Here is a 24327-nt window from a genome sequence, read left to right on the forward strand (position 1 = left end):
TTACCGGAAGTTGTGTACTTTCTCCACGTCTGTGTGCATCAGCTGTCATCCATCTCTTCACCCCCTGTAAGAAGGAACATTACAATCACCGCCAATATAATAATAATAATAATAATTCGTTACATATAATATCCCGCTCTCCAGATTATCTTTGAACTTCTCACGTACCCGTTTACTGCTATTCCGCTCATTGTCAATAAACATCCTGTTAACTTCCTCTCCTGAGTCTGCTTCCATAACATCTCCCATGAAAGTGGATATTGACCTCGAGCCAGAAGTCTTACAGCAGTACAGTGACTTTTGTAGAGTAGATGTGTCACATACTGGGTTTGTTATACACCCTGTGGTGCCGTACCTTGGTGCCCTGACACTAAAGTAACTGAAGATCAGCCCTTTGGGTTAGCTGAAGTGAAATGTCTAAATGTTGACAATATAACAGAAGCTACACACATTCAATTCATAAATAAACAGGCTAAATTGAGAAGTTGGTGGGATTTGATCACAGCTGAGAGAATGTGGCGATGACTCCTTGATCTTGGAAATGAAGAATAAACTTGACCTTTTCTTTTTTTATATACATATATGGAAATCTACCTGAAAAACCAATAAGTTATTTATTAAAAGGGGACATATCTATATACACTCAATGTCACTGTAAAATTCATATACGTACATGTACAATTTATACTTGAAAAGACCATTCAACAAACAATTCTTCAATAGAAAAAGAACTGACATACTCTCTAGTCACCTCAGGATGGACATCCTAGGACAAAACAGAACTAGTTCTGACTGCGAAAGTATCGAAGTAGCAAAACACTGCTTTGATTACAGGAAATAGGAAGTGAGATGTCAAAAGTGAAAGCAAAGAAACAGGATTCAACTTCACTGTCGGTGCGGTTAAATGAAGCGATCGTACTGTAAGTATGTGCTTTATAGTTTGGGTTTTATCGTAAGATCACATTTTAAAAACACAGATTAACGGTCGCTTTACTCTCCAGGTTGAAAAATGAAACTAAACAGGACAGAACTGAAATGGCTCTTCACACTGATCCTTGCATTTCACATCACATCTATACATGTTGAAGGTAATGTACAAATGACAATGTCATGTAAATGTATATCTGCTCTTTACTGTTCTGATGCATTATTAAATCACACGTGTCTCTCTCTCTCTTTTTCTGAAAAAAAAAAAAATCAGTCTTGTGCAGAATTTTGTAGCTTACTTTTGATAACTGAAAATAAATCTGACCACTTTAGTGGACACCATGCATTCATAGTCCGTGAGGCGGGGAGAAAATTGGTATCAAAAAGGGCACCAATTCTAATGGTTATTTTTCAAAACAGGCATGCCCCCTGACCACAAAAATGCATGATAGCAGTGCCATGTAGGTAGCTTAAGCCTTAAGTATGAAAAATACCAATTTTACATTTAATTGTGCTGAAAAATTCTAATTATGCAAACTAAATCTCAACATTGATAAACTGTTATATTGACATATCTATTGCTTTAGATCTTTTCTTTTATGATGAGATATCACTGTGAAATTAAAAATAAAATAAAATATATATGCTCTTTAGGACAGAAAATATACAACAAAATAAGGAAAATATAACACAATTTTGGAATTATATTAACACAAAATAATATTTTGTGCAAATATGGTTCAATATATCTCCCTTCGAACGGTCATATGTGTTGCGTAGCTATACGCTATGGGGAACCAACCCAATCACGCTGTGCTATGATAGGAGCAACGACATCTTCTGATGTCAGGATGCTTGCATAAGGGTCCGAAGCAAGGGCCTTTTGGCATGACGTGTTGAACGGGCAAAAGCCCTAATTATGATGGGCCTGGCTCACTGAGGCTGACTTCATCACACAGAAAGGATATGTGCCTGCAGTGCAGGGACTTCCAAGTTATAAAACCTGGCGTAGATGGACTGCGAGGACCAGCCGGCCACTATACATATATCGCCAATAGATACTCCACTGGACCATGCCCAGGAGGAGGCCATGCCTCTAGTGGAGGGAGCTGTGATGCCTATGGGGCATTGTAGGCCCATAGAGGCATATACTAAAGCCATAGCATCCACCAGCCATCGGCATAATCTTTGCTTTATGATCAAGCACTGTGCGACCACCGAAGCTCATAAATAATAATAATAATAATTCATTACATTTATATAGCGCTTTTCTAGGCACTCAAAGCGCTTCACATGGAAGCGGGAATCTCCTCAACCACCACCAATATGCAGCATCCACTTGGATGATGTGACGGCAGCCATATTGCGCCAGAACGCCCACCACACACCAGCTTACTGGTGGAGAGGAGACAGAGTGATGAAGCCAATCAGTGTATATATATATGGGGATGATTAGGAGGTCATGATGGACAGAGGCCACTGGGCAAATTTGGCCAGGATGCCGGGGTTACACCCATACTCTTTCGAAAGACATCCTGGGATTTTTAATGACCACAGAGAGTCATGACCTCGGTTTAACGTCTGATCCAAAGGACGGTGCTCTTTAACAGTATAGTGTCCCCGTCACTATACTGGGGCGTTAGGACCCACACAGACCACAGGGTGAGCGCCCCCTGCTGGCCTCACTAACACCTCTTCCAGCAGCAACCTGGTTTTCTCAGGAGATCTCCCATCCAGGTACTAACCAGGCTCAGCCCTGCTTAGCTTCAGTGGGCAACCAGTCTTGGGCTACAGGGTGATATGGCTGCTGGTTTAAGAGATAAAGAGCTGCTCTGACTGTTTGTACTGAGCGGAGCGTCTGTACCGGGCAGAGTAGGTGTAATTGCTGCTCATCTTCCGATGTGGGAAGTGCAGAGAGAGTGATCACTTGTGCTTTAAACAGGGTTGAATGAGTTTGGAGAAAAGTATCAGTGACACCTCACATAGGTTTGGGTCCTGGTTTCTTGCTGAGCACCAGCCAGAGAACACAGACTACTTAAGAGCATAGAGGCGTCTTTGTGGATGGAGCTCTAGCCTCATTGATTGTGCTCAGGACACTTGCTGGGAGCTCCACTAGCTCCCGTCGAGGGGCCACACATTGAGGGCCCATAGTTTGGGACGGGGGGTTCCAAATCTTCCTGTTCGCCTAGGTCTTTCCTCATGGGTATTGGCCATGGGGCTGCTGTGAGCAGCAGAATCAACTCGGGGAACCAAGGTTGGGTCCGCCGGAGAGGGGCCACTAGTAGGACTGAGTGTCTGCCCTCCCTGATCCTCTTTATGACCTGAGGGAGGAGCAAGACTGGAGGAAAGGCATACAGGGGAAGGCTGGGCCATTCGTGGGCCAGCGCATTCCTGCTTTTCGAGAAAAATATTGGGCAGTGAGAGTTGTCTTTGGAGGCAAAGAATTTGCCCTCTGCCCTCCTGAAAACACTCCAGATAATTTGAACTGTTTGGGGATGGAGGGTCCATTCCCCTGGGGACACATTGCCCCGGGACAGCATATCTGCTTCCTGGTTCAGTTTCCGTGGAACATGCGTTGCTCTCAGCGAGCGCAGGTTGTTTTCTGCCCATAAGAGGAGACTTCTGGCCAGTTCGTACAGTCATCTCAACCCCCCCCCGGGAGTTTATATAGGACACTACTGTTGTGTTGTCTGTGTGGACCAGGACATGGTGACCTGACAAACGTGGTAGAAAGGTTTTAAAACCACCATAAATTCTAGGCAGTTGATATGAAACCGTCCCTCCGTGCTGGTCCAAGCTCACCCCTGACTCCAAGAGACTGGGTTTCGACCAGGGCTCTGGTGCAGCCGTGGTTTACCCTGATATAGAGATGGCTTTAGCGCCATGATTGGGGGGAAACCTGTGGTTTTAGCCAGTACTGCAGTATGTGTAGCATACTCTGTGGACGTATTTATGAAGCAGAGGCCATGAGGCCTAGCATCCTCAGAAAGGTTCTGTGGGGACTCTTGGTCCCCGCTCTAAACGAGCTTGCGAGTCGCTGAATAGCCAGAGAGCGTTTGTTTGATAGCCACGCCCTCATTGCAAAATTCATTCTTACCTGTTAAACGAAGGCATTTACAGACTGGTCTTAAGTTTAAAACAATGAGTTAAAGCTGTACACCACTATGTTTTCTGCAAAAAAAATAATCACAATAACAATATTTTTTAAACAAGTTAAAATGTCGACAAAATTCCAACCTAGATATCACCAAGTATGAATGTTTTGGTACCAAAAATAATGAATTATAGAAATAACCGACCTTAAATGGAATTTGCCAAATGTTTGGGGGGTCAAACATAAAATTGGCAATTTTTTTACCTTAAGCTACCCACTAAGAATTGCTATCATGCATTTTTGTGGTCCAGGGACATCCCTCTGGTGAATAAAAAAGAGTAGCATTGGTGCCTTCTTATGAGACAAATTTCTGAAATTAGGGGGTTTGCCTCACGGACTATCAGGGTTGTAATGTAGGGCTATTGTAAGTCAGTGATATTTTGTAGGTAAGCAAATATGTCCTTTTAACCACAAATACAAGCATTAGAGGGTCAAACCAAAAATGGCTTACTTGACCAACCACTGTAAAGTTAGTAGATCATTCACCTTTAATTCAAATAATACGTTCTGATATTTTCATTTTTAACTTCTCTTCCAGCTTCTCATGATGATGATGATGATGAAGTGAGGATCCTGATAGTGGGAATGCGAGGCGACTCCAGGTTCAGCGCTGCAGAGATTCTGTCAGGAAGGAAAGCCGGTGGACAGGAGGACAGAGAGATTGTAAAGACTCCAGTAATGACAGACGAGGGTCGTAGAATGATGCTGGTCACTGGACCAAACCTCTGTGAGGACGACACAGCGAGACAGAGCTTCACAACAGCGCTGGTTCTCTCGGCTCCTGGACCTCACGCCGTTTTAATGCTCCTGAATCTGGAAGATCAAGAATCAGAAGAGTGTGATGTTGTGAAACGAGTCCAGGATCTGCTGGGAGCAGAAGTTCTTCAGCACTGCATTGTTCTTCTGCAGCAAAATCACCAGGAACGTTTGACAGGAGCGTCCAGAGGGATCGCTGGAGAAATGATCAACGCATGTGGAGGCAGATTTCACATGATCAGAGACTCTGATCCCAAACCTGCTCAAACAGCAGCTCTCGTAGCGGAAATACACAAGCTAGTTCAGCTCAATGCTCACGGGTTTTACTCGGGATTGAATGAGAAACAACAGTTACATTCAGAAAGGCTGGAGCTTTTGAAAAAACTACAAGAAATAGAGACAATCCTTACAGAAAAGGACAGTCAAAATGTAAATAAAGAAAATCAGCTCTTGTCAGTAATATATGACACTTTAGGAGGAGCAGCTGGACACATAGGATGGATTTCCCTGGTTTCATTTACCGCTCTTGTTGTTTACACTGAAGGAAATGACAAAATGTTGAATTTTGGGGCAATATTTGCAGTACTTGTGGTGTTTATGGTCTATCTCAGACATGTTCTGAATCCAGATGTTGCTATACCGCTAAATTTGGCCTTGATGACATCACTAGCAACAATATTTACAAGAGACCGCAGAGAAATCGAAGGGTTTAAGTTAAGCAGAATTATCAGTGATTCAAACTTCAGAGATATCATAGTAAATATCATTGGGGATTTCATAAGAAATACAGAAATGTCCATACCATTTGTTCTGGGTTCATCTCTGGTCTTTGGGACAATCATCAGCGTCAGGTCGTGGTCAGATGTGCTCATCACGTGTCACGCGGCTCCTGGAGTCGCAGCCGGGGCTTATGCTTTCATATTTCACAATGAAAAGAAGAGTCGTGAATATCTAGTCTTTGTGTTCGGGTCATTTCTGTGTTGTACCACTGGGGAGACACTTTCAATGGGGTTTGTGACTGTGTTTGCTCTACTTGGTGTGAAGCAGACAATAATCCTGCTATTATCAGGGCTAACAATGGCATATTGGCTATTAGATGTGAAACTTTTTAGTAGTGAAACTCTAAAAAAAGTGATCGGTTTTACTTTTCTTACACTGTTTTTTCCATGTGGTTGTGTGCTCATTGGTTCAGTCTTTCTTATTTTAGGGCCGATGATGAGTTTTCTCAAAGTGCTTATAGAAAGCTTAGTCAGTTCTTACTGGTTTTATGTAGCATTATTTGTAGGAGGATTATTAATTTCGAGAAGCAACAGCAACAACAACACAAAATGACAACGTGTGTGTGTTTGTGTTTATATAATATAGACACAACAAATACATATATATTTTACATTCGTAAATATAACAGGAAAGAAGCTATTGACCATAAAATGGCTAATAATAGTGATGTGTTATAATTTTACAACACCAGCAAAGACATTATGCAAAAAAAGTTATTTTAAAAAAGACTATGTGGCAGTAATATACAGAAATGGCAATGCTGTGGTTTGGTAATAATTGATCGCCTGATTATTCTGGTAGCATGGTATTGATGTAGGCCTATATGTCCAAAAAATGTCATGGTATTTTAAATGCTTTCATGTACTGAAACTATTTGGTTTGAAAATGTCTTTACCTGTAAATGTCATTCATAGTCATGTAGACGTTGAACTTAATAAAAAAATTACCTTCATCGCTGCTTGGATTGTAATGGATTGTATAAGGTAAATATTCCATTTTTGTTCAACAGTTGAGAACCTGTTACAAATGATTCAGTTCGTGAGTGAGCTATCCGAATGATTAAGATTGAATCACCAAACATACAGATCCTTTTACTACTCAAAAAGAACCGACTCAAAAGAGTCATTCATTAGCGAATCGTCATCGCTACTAGTTCTGATTATAAACATGTATCACAAAATACACGACAACACTGGCAAAATATTGCAAGTGACGGTGTTCCCCAGTCATAATACGACAAAATGTATAGTCAAACAAAGGTATTTCAGTAATATTTTAGCAGGTTACCGCAGTATTGTTCTGACGCGCGTTCAACAGTCAAGAGTTCGGTTGGACGCCAGTGATTGACAGCGACTCTCAAGCCCCGCCCCTTGAGCTGAAACAGGAAATATGATTGGTTAGGAAATATGCCGCGTGGGTGAAATGAATTTTCTGGTTGGTTTGTGTGTATATTAAACTTGTCTATTCTTCCCGTGCTTTCGGTTTTGATAATGGCTTTGATATGTGTTGTATAATAAACTCAGTAAAAATGCTGTTTCAAAACTCATCTCTCCCAAGCTGTTTGACTTTGGTTGCATTATATTCATTACTCATTATGAGTCGACATACGACTCCCTGCTAAATATACCTGGTGAATCACGAGTATCAAAAGTGAAAGCAAGCAAACAGGACTCAACTTCACTGTCAGTGTTTTTAAATGAAGCGATCGTACTGTAAGTGCTTTATAGTTTGGGTTATATAGTAAGATCACATTTTAAATTCACAGATTAACAATGGCTTTACTCTCCAGGTTGAAAAATGAAACTAAACAGGACAGAACCAAAGTTGCTCTTGACACTGATCCTTGCATTTCACATCACATCTATACATGTTAAAGGTAATGTTCAAATGATAATGTCATGTAAATGTATATCTGCTCTTTACTGTTCTGATACATGCATTATTAAATCACACGTGTCTCTCTCTTTCTCTCTCTTTTCTGAAAAAGAAAATCTGGCTTGTGCATAATTTTGTTTAAATTATCATTTGTTGTAGTTTACTTTCGCTAACTGAAAATAAATCTTATCACTGTAGTGGACACCATGCATTCAGGGTGGTAATTTTTAGGCCTAATGTAAGTCAGTGATATATTTTGAAATAATACTTTCTGATATTTTCATCTTTAACTTTCTCTTTCAGCTTCTCATGATGATGATGATGATGAAGTGAGGATCCTGATAGTGGGAATGCGAGGCGACTCCAGGTTCAGCGCTGCAGAGATTCTGTCAGGAAGGAAAGCCGGTGGACAGGAGGACAGAGAGATTGTAAAGACTCCAGTAATGACAGACGAGGGTCGTAGAATGATGCTGGTCACTGGACCAAACCTCTGTGAGGACGACACAGCGAGACAGAGCTTCACAACAGCGCTGGTTCTCTCGGCTCCTGGACCTCACGCCGTTTTAATGCTCCTGAATCTGGAAGATCAAGAATCAGAAGAGTGTGATGTTGTGAAACGAGTCCAGGATCTGCTGGGAGCAGAAGTTCTTCAGCACTGCATTGTTCTTCTGCAGCAAAATCACCAGGAACGTTTGACAGGAGCGTCCAGAGGGATCGCTGGAGAAATGATCAACGCATGTGGAGGCAGATTTCACATGATCAGAGACTCTGAACCCAAACCTGCTCAAACAGCAGCTCTCGTAGCGGAAATACACAAGCTAGTTCAGCTCAATGCTCACGGGTTTTACTCGGTATTGACACAAACGTTAAAAACAGAAGAGACAAGGCAAGATGTGCATGAAGAAAATCAGCTCTTGTCAGTAATATATGACACTTTAGGAGGAGCAGCTGGACACATAGGATGGATTTCCCTTGTTTCATTTACAGCTCTTGTTGTTTACACTGAAGGAACTGACGAAATGTTGATTTTTGGGGCAATATTTGCAGCGCTTGTATTGTTTATGGTCTATCTCAGACATGTTCTGAATCCAGATGTTGCTATACCGCTAAATTTGGCCTTGATAACATCACTAGCAACAATATTTACAATAGACAGCAGAGAAAAGGATTTTAATGTTAACAGAAGTAGCAGTGGTCAAAACTTCAGAGACAGCATAGGGCTTTTGATAGCATGTATTTTCATTCCTCTAATACTTATGTCGATAGCAATTATATCTGTACCATTTATTCTTGGTTCATCTCTGATCTTTGGGACAATCATCAGCGTCAGGTCGTGGTCAGATGTGCTCATCGCGTGTCACGCGGCTCCTGGAGTCGCAGCCGGGGCTTATGCTTTCATATTTCACAATGAAACGATTAGTCGTGAATCTCCAGTCTTTTTGCTTGGGTCATTTCTGTGTTGTACCATTGGAGCGTCACTTTCAATGGGGTTTGTGACTGTGTTTGCTCTACTTGGTGTTAAGATGACAATAATGCTGCTAATATTATGGTTTACAATGGCATATTGGGATTTAAAGAGTGAAACTCTAAAAAAAGTGATCGGTTTATCAGCTCTTACACTGTTTATTTCATGTGGTTGTGTGCTCATTGGTTCAGTCTTTCTTATTTTAGGGCTGATGATGAGTTTTCTTAAAGCAGTTGTGGAAAGCTTTGTCAGTTCTTACTTGTTTTATGTAGCATTACTGTTAATAGTAATAGTAATTTGGAGAAAGCTGACTGCATCAGTTCAAGTCACAAACAGTGACTAAATTATAATTGTTACTAAACTCTGGATCAAAACTTCTATTAAACATCTAAAAATATTGCTTTGCATTAAGTGTAGCTCATTGTCTGGTCTTGTTTCTACATGAAGTAGACACTTACCTTGTTTCCTCCTGCGATCATACAGATATCTCTAGCGAACTTCTTCCATCTCCTCTCCAGTGTTACCTCGTCTCTCTCCCCTGTATCCCTCTCCAGAGTTCATCGTTCCTCTGTGTCTCCGTTCCCACCTGTGGGCATCAGCTCTGTCATCCATCTCTTCATCTACCAGTCATCATACCTGTAAGAAGGAACATTTCATTCACCGCCAGTATCCCGCTCTCCAGATTATCATTGAGCTTATCACTCCTACCTGTTTGAAGCTATTCTGCTCATTATTGTCAATCAACATCCTGTTAACTTCCATCTTCCTCTCCTGAGTCTGTTTCCATAACAGAAGACTGGACCACAATAAGCTCACCAGAACCACTTCAGGACAACGTTGATCCCATCACCCCAGCTGTCACCACCACTTCTTCCCCGACCACGATCGCCAGTCCCATGGCCAAACCAGCGCCCTTCTCTGGCTCGGCAGAGGAGTGTAACGGATACAGTGTTCGTTGAATGTCATATACACCTTGGATGGCTTCAGGGTGAGTAAATAATGGGCTAAATTTCATTTTTGGGTGAACAATCCGTTCAACTTAACCTCCCGATGACTGCAACCCAGACCTTCTACCAGGTCCAGTCGGTGACTGGACGACCCTTATGCCGAAGACATCGTTTCAGACCACGGACCTAAGTTTATATCCAGGGAATGGAAAGCATTCTTCTCCTTCCTAGGTGTGACCGTAAGCCTCCGGGTACCATCCCCAGTCGAACGGGCAGACGGAGAGGAAGATCCAGGAGATTGGCCATTTCCTATGAACCTTCTGCCAGGGCAACCAGAACTCTTGGAACCAGTTCCTAGTCTGGAGGACCGTCTACTGGACTCACTCCCTTCCAGTGCATACTCGGTTACCAGCCACCGTTGTTCCTATGGTCGGGTGAACCATCCAACGTCCCAGCGGTCGACTACTGGTTCCGAGAGGATCTGGGACGCAGCTCACCACCAGCTTCAACAAGCAGTGCGCCGGCGCAGTATGACAGCCGACCTTCGATGAGAGACTCCCTCCAACCAACCTGGTCAGAAGGTCTGGCTGTCAACCCGGGACATCAGGATGTGCCTGCCCTTCAAGAAGCTTAGTCCTAGATATATTGGCCCCTTTACCATCATCAGACCATCTCAAACTCACTTCACATTGCAGAATTCATCCTTCCATGTTTCCCTTCTCAAACCTCATCACTCTCTCGTTTCTGTTTCCCCAGAGCCTGGCCCCCCTTCCCCCCCTTTCTGTCAATCCTCGAGGACAGCGCAAAATACCAGGTGCACGAGATCCTGGACTCCTGGCGCCGTGGTGGCATTCTAGAATACTTAGTAGATTGGGAGGGTTATGGACCTGAAGAACGATCATGGGTTCCCAGAGACTACATCCTCGATCCCTCCTAGAAGCTTTCCACTCAAGAAATTCCGCTCTTCTCACTAAAATATGACACTTTAGGAGGAGCAGCTGGAATCATAGGATGGATTTCCCTTGTTTCATTTACAGCTCTTGTTGTTTACACTGAGGGAAATGTCAAAATGTTGATTTTGGGGCAAAATTTGCAGCGCTTGTGGTGTTTATGGTCTATCTCAGACATGTTCTAAAGTCCAGATGATGCTATACTGCTAAATCTGGCCTTGATAACATCACTAGCAACCATATTTACAAGAGACCTTCGATGAGAGACTCCCTCCAACCAACCTGGTCAGAAGGTCTGGCTGTCGACCCGGGACATCAGGATGTGCCTGCCCTGCAAGAAGCTTAAGGGTTATGGACCTGAAGAACGATCATGGGTTCCCAGAGACTACATCCTCAATCCCTCCTAGAAGCTTTCCACTCTGCTCATCCCGATCACCCTGCACCCCGAGGAAGAGGTCGGCCACCACGACGTCGGGGTCCTCGGTCCTCAGGAGCGGGCCGTGGAGGGGGGGAGGGTTCTGTTCCGGTTTTGCCAGGCTCAGCACACCAGCCAATCACAGCGCACTCCCTCTCCTGAATACTGATCACACACACCTGCACCTCATCACCCTCAGATCTCCAGATTATCATTGAACTTCTCACATACCTGTTTACTGCTATTCCGCTCATGGTCAATAAACATCCTGTTAACTTCCTCTCCTGAATCTGCTTCCATAACATCTCCCATGAAAATGGATATTGACCTCGAGCCAGAAGTCTTACAGCAGTACAGTGACTTTTGTAGAGTAAATGTGTCACATTCTGGGTTTGTTATACACCCTGTGGTGCCGTACCTTGGTGCTAGCCCTGACACTAAAGTGTATGATCTAAATGTCCAAATGTTGACAATATAACAGAAGCTACACACATTAAATTTATAAACGGTCAGGCTAAACTGAGAAGGCATAAGTATCTCTGGCAAGTTCAATGCCAGTTGGCAATAACTGGTTTGCCTTGGTGTGATTTTATCACATCTACCAAAAGTGACATATCAGTTGAGAGAATGTGGCGAGAGAACTCCCTGATCTTGGAAATGAAGAATAAACTTGACCTTTTATTTTTTAATACATATATGAAACCTACCTAAAAAACCAATAAGTTCAAACATCTAAACATGCACACACTCATAGTGGTAAAGTCCTCCATATTAAAAGGGGACATATCTATATATACTCAATGTCGCTATAAAATTAATATACGAACATGTACAATTTATACTTGAAAAGACCATTCAACAAACAATTCTTCAATAGAAAAAGAACTGACATACTCTCTAGTCACCTCAGGATGGACATCCTAAGATAAAACAGAACTAGTTCTGACTGCGAAAGTATCGAAGTAGCGATACACTGCTTTGATTACAGGAAATAGGAAGTGAGATGTCAAAAGTGAAAGCAAAGAAACAGGATTCAACTTCACTGCCGGTGCTGTTAAATGAAGCGATCGTACTGTAAGTATGTGCTTTATAGTTTGGGTTATATCGTAAGATCACATTTTAAAGACACAGATTAACGGTGGCTTTACTCTCCAAAATGAACCAAAGAACCAAAATGGCTCTTCTTCACACTGATCCTTGCATTTCACATCACATCTATACATGTTGAAGGTAATCTAAATGACAATGTCATGTAAATGTATATCTGCTCTTTACTGTTTTAATGCATGCATTATTAAATCACACGTGTCTCTATTTTTTTTCTGGGGGAAAAATCTTTGTTATAGTTTACTTTTGATAACTAAAAATAAATCTGACCACTGTAGTGGACACCATGCATTCGGGGTTGTAATGCAGGTCTATTGTAAGTCAGTGATATTTTGTAGGTAAGCAAATATGTCCTTTTAACCACAAATACACAAATTTCACGATTTCAATATAAATTAATTCTTGTGATTTGATGCAATATTGACTCATTTGGATAAATAGGTACACAAGATAGGCATTCATTTTTCTCAAGAAAAAAAACATCTCACCCAATGCTGTAAAAATACAGAGAGCCATTTCAGCTGGAAGTATTTAAGGTTAAAAATAGCTCAAATTAAATATAATGCGTGTTTATTACAAATAACAACTTTGATATAAGTAAAAAATATAATACATATGTAATATAGTAGTAGGCTACATACATTTAGAAAAATACTCTCTATAGCTCTTTTTTTATAGCCAACTAACGTGCTAAATGGTCATGAAATGGCTTTCCTGAGGTAACTTAGGCTAAATGTTATGTGATATAATTGTTCTCCAGCTGTTTTATTGACCTCTTTTCGCGGTTGAAAAACACTGATTGATCGAGGAATATACACTGTATCTTTCAACATTGGTCATTCGTGTTTACTTACTATTAGCTAGAGATGATCGGTTCACGTGCCGCTATGTGATCTGTCATGACTCATGTCACATTTACAAGCGCCAAAACGGTATTTATTGTTTGATTTTCGTAATAAAATTGACAGAATCTTAGAGCTGAGATTTTTAAAAATATCATAAGTAACGTGCTCTGTCTTGTCTGTTTCCGTGTCCTCTCTTTGGTGGGCGATATTAACCTGGCCCTAGCCAGATGAATTTCGGTCCGCCTAGCTTCACTCACATCCATCTGGAACCTCTTCCATTGAGAGTGATTTCTCCAACCAACTTTATGGTTTAGCCAATCAGGACGCAGGGCGGGAGTTTCATAGATGTGACGTAGTGGAGAAGCGACCGAGAGACTGTTTTGATTCAGACAAAGATGGCGGCTCGCATCGAGGAAGCAAGCGTTAACATTGATGCTGCTATTTCATCCGTGTTGTCCAATCTACCTAATATTGTTTCATTAAAAGAACATCAGAGAACGGCTCTTAAGGCTTTTGTTGGTGGAAACGATGTTTTCGCCCTTCTCCCGACCGGATTTGGCAAGAGCTTGATCTACCAAATGGCTCCTCTGGTAGTGTGAGTGGTTGAAATAGCACGTCGATAAAGATGACAGACAAGTGGCTTATCCAATCATATGCAAGGATTTTTGATAAGGCCCAGCCTTCTGAAACGCCATTTCAATGGATCGGTTCCAGATGGATGAGTGAAGCTAGGCGGAGCGAAATTCATCTGGCTAGGGCCAGGTTAGGGCGATATTTCTGTGCGTGAGAAAATGGTTGTGTGACGTGAGAGCGCGTGAAAAGTTACAACACACACACACACAAGCGCGCTTTCTCTCAGACACACTCACCGACTCACGCACACACTCCTGGATGCTTTGCATTGATGTGGTACTTTAGAGTTGACGAACTCCGTTTGTTATAAGTAAATGTTCCAAACAATGATCCAAGCAGCGCGTTCTTGTCTCCCTCATTCTTTTTACACGAATGGTGGCTACGGCTAGAACGGCTCCGCAAAGGTCAAAACGGATCAATGGATTAATCTGCGTTATTTTTTTTAACGCGTTATTTCTTCTCAGATTAATTAATCGAAATTAACGCGTTATTTTGACAGCCCTAGTTTTCATAGCATGCTTTGCTTCTATTGGAGTCGCAATCGGCGCTTTTGCATTTTTAAAGTTATCATTTGATCTAAAAAAAATGAACGTCCGAGAATTATTCCTGTTGTTCTTGTTTTGCGGAGTTGGTGCAAAACTCAAGATGTTGTGTGTGTTTGTGATCACCGCTGTTTTTGGAGTGACGCTCACAATAATTCTGATCATAATCATGATTGTAATTGCATCTTACACTTTAGATCCCAACATGCAGAATTTTGAGTTACTTCTACCTTTAGTGTTTTTTCCATGTGGTTGTGTGTTAGTTGGTTCAGTTGTTCTGATGTTAGAGATGTTGTTGAGTTTTTTTAAAGTATGTATAGAATACCTTTTGGGTTCGTACTTGTTTTATCCAGCACTACTGTTTGGTTCTTTAATGATGATAGGACATAACTATAATACAATATAATATAACTCCACTGACAAAGTAGCTGTGGATTCTGATGATCTACAATTTTCTGTGATGTCATCAGCCAATCATTAGTCACATGGTGTCTAACGCTCAGGTGATTGGCTCAATCTGGCTGCAGAACTCAGTGCCCATGTGCAAAGATGGCCGATTTCAAGCCATGTCCGTCCAGTTGGTCCTGCGCCGAATACACTCTACACGCTTCTCTCTGGGTATTATTGTGTTTTCTGTTTTGAGTTTTGATTTACACTTTGATTAAGTGTTTCATAATGTGAAAGTGCTTTTTGAACTGTTGCCAGACAGAATTATTATTCATTTGTTATGCATAAATGTTTGGTTTCTGCCAAAAATAATGCTAAATGTAGATGAATTGAAATGAAGTCTCTTTCTTATAATTAAGATTAAAGGTTCTTGCACACTGAGTCAGAAATTTTTAATATGCATTTTTTCGTATAAGTCTTTCGGTGGCTCTGAATTGTCAAAACACCAAAATGCTTTATTTCAAGAGTATGCATTATAGTCTTTGTAATATTTTACTATATTTCAAGAGTATGCATTATAGTCTTTGTAATATTTTACTATATTTCAAGAATATGCATTATAGTCTTTGTAATATTTTACTATATTTCATGAGTATGCATTATAGTCTTTGTAATATTTTACTATATTTCAAGAGTATGCATTATAGTCTTTGTAATATTTTACTATATTTCAAGAGTATGCATTATAGTCTTTGTAATATTTTACTATATTTCAAGAGTATGCATTATAGTCTTTGTAATATTTTACTATATTTCATGAGTATGCATTATAGTCTTTGTAATAAGAGGGTCATGTGACACTGAAGACTGGAGTAATGATGCTGAAAATTCAGCTTTGATCACAGGAATAAATTACACTTCACATAGAAAACAGCTGATTTACATTGTAATATTATGTCACTATTTTTACTGTATTTTTGGTCAAATAAATGAGCTTGGTGAGCAGAGGAGACTTCTTACCGACCCCAAACATTTGAACGGAAATATAGTTTATGCTAAAACCCTAGTTTTTTCAACGGGGAAACTTCATAGTGGAAGTAGAAGAAAGTCTTGTGAAATGTTGAAGTCATATTGCTTTTTTGTGTTAAAAATGGCACTACAGTTGGCCGGTAAAACTTTAGGCCGGTTTCACATCTTTTTCTCAAGAGTTCAAATCAGAAGTTGGAAACTGTTGCACAATCATCTTTTACGAACTGTTTTCTCACGTGTTTGTGTTTTGACAGATCTCTGAGCTAAATGCTAAATAGACACTGATTTACAGAAGACACATGAAGATTTATAGCTTTTATAAAACTCTCTTATGCAAAACAGAAAACACTTCTTCTCACATACAGGATCTGTTTTCTGTAGCGACGAGAGGTCGAGTGGTCGCTTTGAAAGAAAGCAAAAACTGCTAAAACCATAATGGATTGTCGAGGCGGTGCCAAAAGCAATGTTCAGACGTGAGCTACGAAGTGTTTTCACCCCCGTGAACATTGAGATTATTCCTTTCTTAGTCTCGGGTGCTTCAGGCGGTTTTAATATTGAAGATTTAAGATATTAGAGACGTTTATAATGACTCATTAAAGTAACATTCAAGGCCCAGAGCAACAGTGCAGCGAAACAGATTGGGGTGATAAAGCTTAATACATAAAGTCAGGAAGTTTTTAAAACAGATGAAACAAAAGTGTAATGTTCTTGTTCTTATAATGTCATATGTAATACAAATACAGTGCATTTTGAAGTATATTTTATGAAACTACAGTTCCCTTTCGGAGTCACTCACGAATGGGGGTTTCGCCAGAAAGCCTATCATCTTCGAGTATTAAAAAACGAGCCTATGGCAATGAAATGCCATGGCTCTGCGGAATTTGCATAATGTATCTCCGCCCCACCACGTGGGTATTTAAGGAGAGACACCTGCAACAGCAGATCATGTTTTCGCTTCGGAGCCAAGAGCATCTCTTCACTCCACAAGCCAAATCCTGAGTTTTCTCAGTGACTACATCTCTTCGAGAGGAGCGAACTCTCCGGTGTTGGTGTGACGGCGGTATCCAGCGAGTTTCACATTGCCTGCGAGCTGAGCAGTGGTCTGCCAGTCTGTGTGTTCTCCCTGGTCGCTTCAACATCCGCGGAGTTTTTCCTCTCACTAAAGAGCTGCACGCGGCACGTCTTTTTAAAGACGCGTCTTTCTAAAGACGATCTGCCCATGTTTTTCTGTGTCTCTCCTTAAATACCCACGCGGTGGGGCGGAGATACATTATGCAAATTCCGCAGAGCCATGGCATTTCATTGCCATAGGCTCGTTTTTTAATACTCGAAGATGATAGGCTTTCTGGCGAAACCCCCATTCTCCGTCATCCGACGTAACGTCTCCGTTCCCTACTCAGGGAACGAGGGTTACATCCGTAACCGAGACGTTTTTTGGACTTGCCATGGTAATACTATGTTACCTTGACTGGAGTAAAAACCCCATATGAATATGGAAATCATATTCTTAAGAACGTTTTGCTGACGTTCCCATTAAGTTATGAAAATGTTATTTCTGAATGTTCTCTAGTTTAACATCTCAGTGTCTTCTGTGGAAACTTCAGATCAGTGTCTTCCGCATGTGTTTGCTATAAGCACCAGTCCAGCCTGAGCATTAAACACCAACTGTCCTAACAGATGAAAGTAAGATGTTAGTTTCAGGATCATCTTTCTCCATCATTTCATCTCATGTGATTCATGCTGACAGAAATGATTTGGAAACGCTTGCTTGAATCTGAGGAGAGGGAGTTCATTTTAAACTCATCTCAGAACAGATTAGAGCTGAAGATGTGAAGATCATGTTGTTTAGCCCCTGCTCAGGGGCGGAGTGGGACCAAAAAATCTACCGGGAAATTTCGTAGACCACCGGCCCTCGTCGCCGGCAGGGCCAGATTAAGAGGCCCCTGGGCACAATGTCTTGTAGGTCCCCTCTTAGGCAGGCCAAATGTATATTTTGTCCAGGGACATTTTAATATGGCATTTACAGTTTTACTGATTTAAAAGTAACTTTGTTGTACTATGCTGGAGTAAAGTTCATAAATGGTCGTTCTTTCCCATAGGAATTTGTAAAACTATGTTGGGTGGACCTCTGTGCCTCTAGGGGGGTTCGGGGGCATGCTCCCCCGCAAGAAAATGTTTTACATTTTAAGGTTAAATGCATCAATCTTGTGCTCTTTGAGAGATCAAAATTAAGAGCTTCAACCCATGAACTGCTCGTTGAACAAAGAAAAAGCATTGATTTGTACCAGGACAATAAAGAGGGCATCTTTTTAGTTATGAGAGTCTCCGTCTGCATTACATTATCAATGATGTTTTAGGATGCCAAACAATTATTATAATAATGTAATAATGATGTATATAATTATTCCTATGACGTTAAATCCATTTAGCCTATAAATGTACTATATAAATGAAAATTAATATTTCAAAAGTATATTTTAGCCTACATTACACTATAATATAGGACAATTAAAATATTTTTGTCCTAATTTCTTCACTTGCAAGAAATAAACCCTTGAGCTTTTATTTAGGAGAAAACACCAGATAACCATCCTGATCGCGTGAGCAAAGTAATCACGCAGCGCAGACAGGATGCCTTTTCTTAAAGTCTTGTGCTGTTTTATAAAGACACAAAGCCATATCATGGTTTTAATTTTAGTTCGTTGGCAAAATATAACGCTAGAGACCTTAATGTTAGGTTATACATTTTACATCTTTACATATGTGTTGGGAAAAGGGAGAAGAGAGAGTTCGGTAAAAGGCGGATTCGAACTCGGGTCGAGCGCATCAAAAGCTGCTTTCAAGCACTTTACGACCTACGCCACTGTAGCTATTTCGTAACGGGCGTCTTTTTGCTGAAAAGACAGGCACTTAGTGCAAATATACGCTCCGTTATAGAAAATGTTAAAAAAAAAAAAATGTTTTCTTCCCCTCGCTTGGGCCCCAAGTGCACATGGCAAACTTGCAATGAATACATTTTCAGACATCCCAACCTGCAAGAAGTCATTTCAGGGAGGTATATCTTGGTGACTGGATTGTTGACGGGGTATGGGGGTGTTCGGTCGACCCGATTGTTGGGGGGTGGGGGATGGTGTCGGGTTGACTAGCTTTCGTGAGGCACACTCGCAAGGTCTCTCGCTCTCTCCCTCTCTGCCTTGCACGCGCCGCGCGCTATGTATGTTATGCGCGCAGTCAGAGCCGTTAAATATAAGTTTTTCAACGTTCTGCGCGCAGTATGTTCTATCTCGCTCTAGATTCCGGGAGATTTGAACTAATTTGCGGGCATCAGGGAGAAGCTAGCAATATGCGGGAGACTCCCGGAACTTCCGGGAGACTTGGGATGTCTGCATTTTATCAGACCGGCCCTCGCGGCCTCGAAACACTACCGGCCCACCGGGAAAACTCCCGACTCTCCCGATTGCCACTCCGCTACTGCCCCTGCTGGTCGATGTCGTAACTACACTATCATGCATTGACAGCCATTCAAAAGTAGCCATGCATTCTGATAAAAAAATCGTGCAAAAATGTGCTTATGTAGGGAAAAAAACAAGTGATTATCTTTGAGGAGGTCTTAAAACAGCAGATGTGTAACTTTGCTTATGTATTTTTGTTAAAAAAGTGCTGCGTTCCTTTTGGCAAAGAATTTATTCCACTTCCAGAGCCAGAAGCTTCTGATTATTAAAACAGAAACGCGGGATGATCGTGGCTAAGCCTCTCACTTACAGACTCCGTGCAACATTACGGATAAATCAAATAAACGTCGGGATTTGCCTAATTCCGTGAAGACAAATGTGTCTAGAAATATCGGTCAGACATTTAGCGAGTTTTAATGGAGCTCAAATGTTTTATGAAGTTAGTCTGCCTTTTAAATTATGCACATGCGCTTTAAACCAAAATTTTCAATAAAATATTCTAATTTTGCATTTTAGGGTAGAAAAATAGATATATTTCCCCAGGTTTTTGAAAACATTAAAATTGTACACACATTTGTATTACAAGTCGTCTGAAATACTATGTTTAAATATGCAAATTGTGCATTATCTAGGTAAATATGCACTAATCTGCATAATTTTCCAGAAGCAAAAAAATAGATATATTTATTGAAAACATTAAAATTGCACACATTTTTGTATTACACGTTGTCTGAAATATTATGTTTAAATATGCAAATTATGCATTATCTAGGTAAATATGCACTAATCTGCATAATTTTCCAGACCCAAAATCTGAACATTGGATAAAGCCAGATTCAAAACTATTGTTTCATTTTGTTGAAAGGCTTTTAAAGTAAGGATTTGGGATTTTTCCTGTAGTGTCTCATCCTAAAACCTTTGATTTGAAAGGACACTTACATCTGGATCTCTAACTAATTTTGAGATGTGATATGAGTCTGGAGAAAAAGTACTTGGGAGACTTTATGGGACAAATTTCTTTGAACACCTTTAATCTTTGTAATTCTTTGTAATTCTTTAGAATGTGTATTTCAGTTTATGTCTTTCTTTGAAGTAATAATTGTATTGTATTTCTTTATTCTTTATTTCTTTCACCAGCACATAAAAAAAAATAGACTCTAAAAATGGCTGGGTTAAAAACAACCCAATTGGCGCTGGGTAAATATTGGACAGAACACATGCTGGGTTAAATGAACCCAGTGACATTTTAACCCAGCGCTAGGTTGACAATTGGGTTGTTTTTAACCCAGCCATTTTTAGAGTCTATATTTTTTTATGTTCTGGTGAAAGAAATAAAGACTCTAAAAATGGCTGGGTTAAAAACAACACAATTAGCAACCTAGCGCTGGGTAAATATTGGACAGAACACATGTTGGGTTAAATTAACCCAGTGACATTTTAACCCAGCGCTAGGTTGCCAATTGGGTTGTTTTTAACCCAGCCATTTTTAGAGTCTTTATTTTTTTATGTGCTGGTAAAAGAAATAAAGACTCTAAAAATGGCTGGGTTAAAAACAACACAATTAGCAACCTAGCGCTGGATAAATATTGGACAGAACACATGCTGGGTTAAATTAACCCAGTGACATTTTAACCCAGCGCTAGGTTGCCAATTGGGTTGTTTTTAACCCAGCCATTTTTAGAGTCTATATTTTTTTATGTTCTGGTGAAAGAAATAAAGACTCTAAAAATGGCTGGGTTAAAAACAACACAATTGGCAACCCAGGGCTGAGTAAATATTGGACAGAACACATGCTGGGTTAAATTAACCCAGTGACATTTTAACCCAGCGCTAGGTTGCCAATTGGGTTGTTTTTAACCCAGCCATTTTTAGAGTCTATATTTTTTTATGTTCTGGTGAAAGAAATAAAGACTCTAAAAATGGCTGGGTTAAAAACAACCCAATTGGCAACCCAGCACTGGGTAAATATTGGACAGAACACATGTTGGGTTAAATTTACCCAGTGACATTTTAACCCAGGAGGCTGGGTTGGTGAGAAAACCCAAGATTTTTTTTTTTTTTTTTACCATTAATGGATTTGCTATTCTGGGTTATTTTTGCTGGGTTATTCTTATAATTTCACCTGTGCTTTACTGTAAAACCATGAATTAAGAAATAATGAAGAACATGTTTAGACTGTCAGTTGACAAGCATTAAAAATGATTATTTTAACATTTACAAATGTGTTAAAATTGGAAGCAAAAATGAATAAGATCAGTAGTAAAAAACCATACAAAGACCTGAACAAAAAAACACAAGACAGATTCACATTACATAAATATAAAATTCAGGGTAAGAGGGAATTACTAATATCTCCAACACTTTAGGATGAGGCAGTTCGGGAATTCATAAACATTGCAGACGGGAATCTGCCAGCAGTTCTGAATACATGTGTGAATAAAGCCACACAACCACAGCTGGAAATGTGTTAAGCATCGTGTTTACATATCTGTCCGTCACCGTTCCGGGGAATATAATATTCCATAAGCTTACTCTCAACTTTAGTCTCCATCTGGAATCCATCTTTCTCTGCAGCGCCGAGCTTCATATTCAAATTGAGCTAATTGTTGATACAAGCTTTTATTGTTGTCCCTGAGCAGCTCCTGCATGTTTACTTTGGGTTTCACGGCATTATTCACTCTTTCCCATAGGATGCATTATTATTTCAAGCGATGTCATGTTCTGTAATGGGTTGTTCTGTGTGATGTTTTAAAGATTTGCACAACTTAAACTCAGACCGGAAGATCACAGAGAACATTCTTCATTGAATATATTTAATTCATGTTATTACTGTGAATGACTCATGAGTGCACAATATTGTCCAAAAACAACTTTCCTTTTCAGCTGTTTCATCAATACCTCTTTATTTATTTATAACTTCACTTTCAACATCCAATCAGTTTATCAGAAAATCAAGTCCCATCCTACATTTCTTTCACATTTGAATATCAGACAAAATGGCACTTGTGAATACTTCAGACACCAACTGTTAAATATTACACGATCCTTATATTGTAATTATTATGATCACAAGCTGTAATCATTACCTAACATATTTAGTGTCTGCTTTAATAATAAATTATGTTTCCTTACTCTCGTATTAAATTCTGTAGGCTATATGACTCCCATTACACACACTCACCTCTGACACAGAAGCGTTTTGATTTTGATTGATCTGAAAATGCACTTTCAGATTGACTTTAGGCATTTTTTAGGCTACTAATTGCTCTGTTTTGTGTCTTGAGGTGCTGTCACATTAGCAAAACTTTGCGTTCAAAATAGGTCCATTGTGTAACGATAAATGACACTCAGCTCACACATAAAGCAGCTTTCTGTTGGTCAATGTGGTGAATTCAAATTCTGTCAATTTTATTTGAAAATTCAAACAATAAATACAGTTTTGGGGCTCTTTAATTTGGCATGACAGATCGCTGTAGCTCCTCAAGCGGCATGTGAATCGATCTGTGTTCCTCTTAATTACTACTAGTTATAGCACCAAATAAACATGAATTAACATCAGAAGGTATGTTGAAAAAACTGACTGAAATGTATCATGTCATGTAATGTTCAACGAGTGTTTCAACAGCGGAGAGAATGAAAGCGCTTTTAAATGTCGCTTAAAGCCTTGACCATAGCATGTTAGTTTGCTAGAGAAATAACTCTACACTCTAAAAAATGCTGGGTTGTTTCAACCCAAATTGGGGTCAAATATGGACAAACCCAGCCATTGGGTTAAAAAAAATGTTATAAAAATTTGTAACCCAATGGTTGGGTTCTTCCATAATTGACCCAAATTTGGGTTAAAACAACCCTGCATTTTTGTGTATAAGGTATAAGTGTATAAAGTAAAAAACGTTGGGTTATTTGTTTAACCCAACCATTGGGTTACACATATTGGGTCAATATGTTGGGTTATTTTCCAAAAAATATTGGGTCATTTTTAAAATCGTTGGGTAATTTATAGAAATAACCCGACTGTTGGGTTAAATAGCCTACAGTTTCCGCACCGACGGTTCAGATTTTACGTTTACCGACGGTCCAGTGACTGACAGTCAACACAGAAGCTGATGCTGCATCCTGATTGTGAAAGGTTATATCGTTTTTATGTATATATAACATTAAGTATTGTGTACTGAGACGTTGAATATAATTATTCTAAAACTGAATTTTATATTTTTTTTAAAACAAAGTTCCCTTTAGTCCTTTATAATGATCTCCGGGAAGTGAGATCGATTGGAAATTAATCTCTATAAAGACGAGCATTTTGCTAAATATATGCACTATATTACATATTATATTTTTACTCTCATATCATTAAAAAAGTATTAGAACATTATTATAAAAAGCATTATATTAATTGTATAAGAATGAGAAATTTTTACCTTTAATAATAATAATAGCAGATGACGGGGTTCAAAATGAAATTAAAAAATTAATTGTAATCAAAATGTAATTAAAAAAATTACAGTTGAAAGTGAAAGTTGAAGTTGGGTTAAAATTTTAAATTACATTTTTAACCCAACATTTGAGTTTGTCCATATTTGACCCAAATTTGGGTTGAAACAACCCAGCATTTTTTAGAGTGATTGAGAGAGATTCGACTGTTCCTGATATTTAGCCAAATTAATTGATTTTCGATATTGAATGTAGATCAGAATCCCCCCCATCCATAATTCTCACTCCAAGCGTAACTCAAAAGTTGCTAGCCCTGCCTTTAGCCAACAAAATAATAATGTATTGTTGTACATTAACATGTGTTGGGCAAATTAATTTGAAGTGCAATAATATCAGATAACGCTGATGTTTATTAGTGAGATTGAACCGCATGTCTCTCGAGAGGTTCGACTCGCAGCAGATGATCGTGATTTATTTGACCCCTTGACAAGCTTTTCCTCAACAGGCTTTTGCTTGTTCACAGTTTGATTTAGTGTTTATATTTATTTTGGGTTTTAGTTCCAACCCTCAGAAGGAGACGTACAGTAGGAAATCATAGCTTTGTGTTTACAGTCAAACCAAACATTATT

At 39.8% G+C, this 24327-nt stretch overlaps 2 protein-coding genes across 2 annotated transcripts; both read left to right on the forward strand.

Annotated features, from left to right (window-relative positions):
• Nucleotides 1–932: 932 nt before the first annotated feature.
• On the forward strand, nt 933–7411 carry LOC130070511 (uncharacterized). The gene is made up of 3 exons (XM_056234925.1): nt 933–1088; nt 4620–5873; nt 7407–7411. Exons 1-3 carry the CDS (start codon nt 1010–1012, stop codon nt 7409–7411), a joined length of 1338 nt encoding a protein of 445 aa, XP_056090900.1. The 5' UTR covers nt 933–1009.
• On the forward strand, nt 7340–10455 carry LOC130070512 (uncharacterized). The gene is made up of 5 exons (XM_056234926.1): nt 7340–7493; nt 7796–8378; nt 9476–9595; nt 9769–9893; nt 10136–10455. Exons 1-5 carry the CDS (start codon nt 7415–7417, stop codon nt 10453–10455), a joined length of 1227 nt encoding a protein of 408 aa, XP_056090901.1. The 5' UTR covers nt 7340–7414.
• The last annotated feature ends 13872 nt before the right edge of the window (nt 10456–24327 follow it).

The sequence above is a fragment of the Rhinichthys klamathensis genome, unplaced genomic scaffold, assembly GCF_029890125.1.
Source record: "Rhinichthys klamathensis goyatoka isolate OS25496 unplaced genomic scaffold, OSU_Roscu_1.1 h1tg000409l_1, whole genome shotgun sequence".
In the NCBI taxonomy this organism is placed as follows: domain Eukaryota; kingdom Metazoa; phylum Chordata; class Actinopteri; order Cypriniformes; family Leuciscidae; genus Rhinichthys; species Rhinichthys klamathensis.

Bases quoted from the DNA above. Each gene is read 5' to 3' on its own strand.
- LOC130070511 (XM_056234925.1), top strand. From the start codon at position 1,010: ATGAAACTAAACAGGACAGAACTGAAATGGCTCTTCACACTGATCCTT. The intron at 1,089-4,619 runs GTAATGTACAAA...CTTCTCTTCCAG, and splicing joins CACATCTATACATGTTGAAG to CTTCTCATGATGATGATGAT.
- LOC130070512 (XM_056234926.1), top strand. From the start codon at position 7,415: ATGAAACTAAACAGGACAGAACCAAAGTTGCTCTTGACACTGATCCTT. The intron at 8,379-9,475 runs GCAAGATGTGCA...TCTCCTCTCCAG, and splicing joins TTAAAAACAGAAGAGACAAG to TGTTACCTCGTCTCTCTCCC. The intron at 9,596-9,768 runs GTAAGAAGGAAC...GACCACAATAAG, and splicing joins ATCTACCAGTCATCATACCT to CTCACCAGAACCACTTCAGG.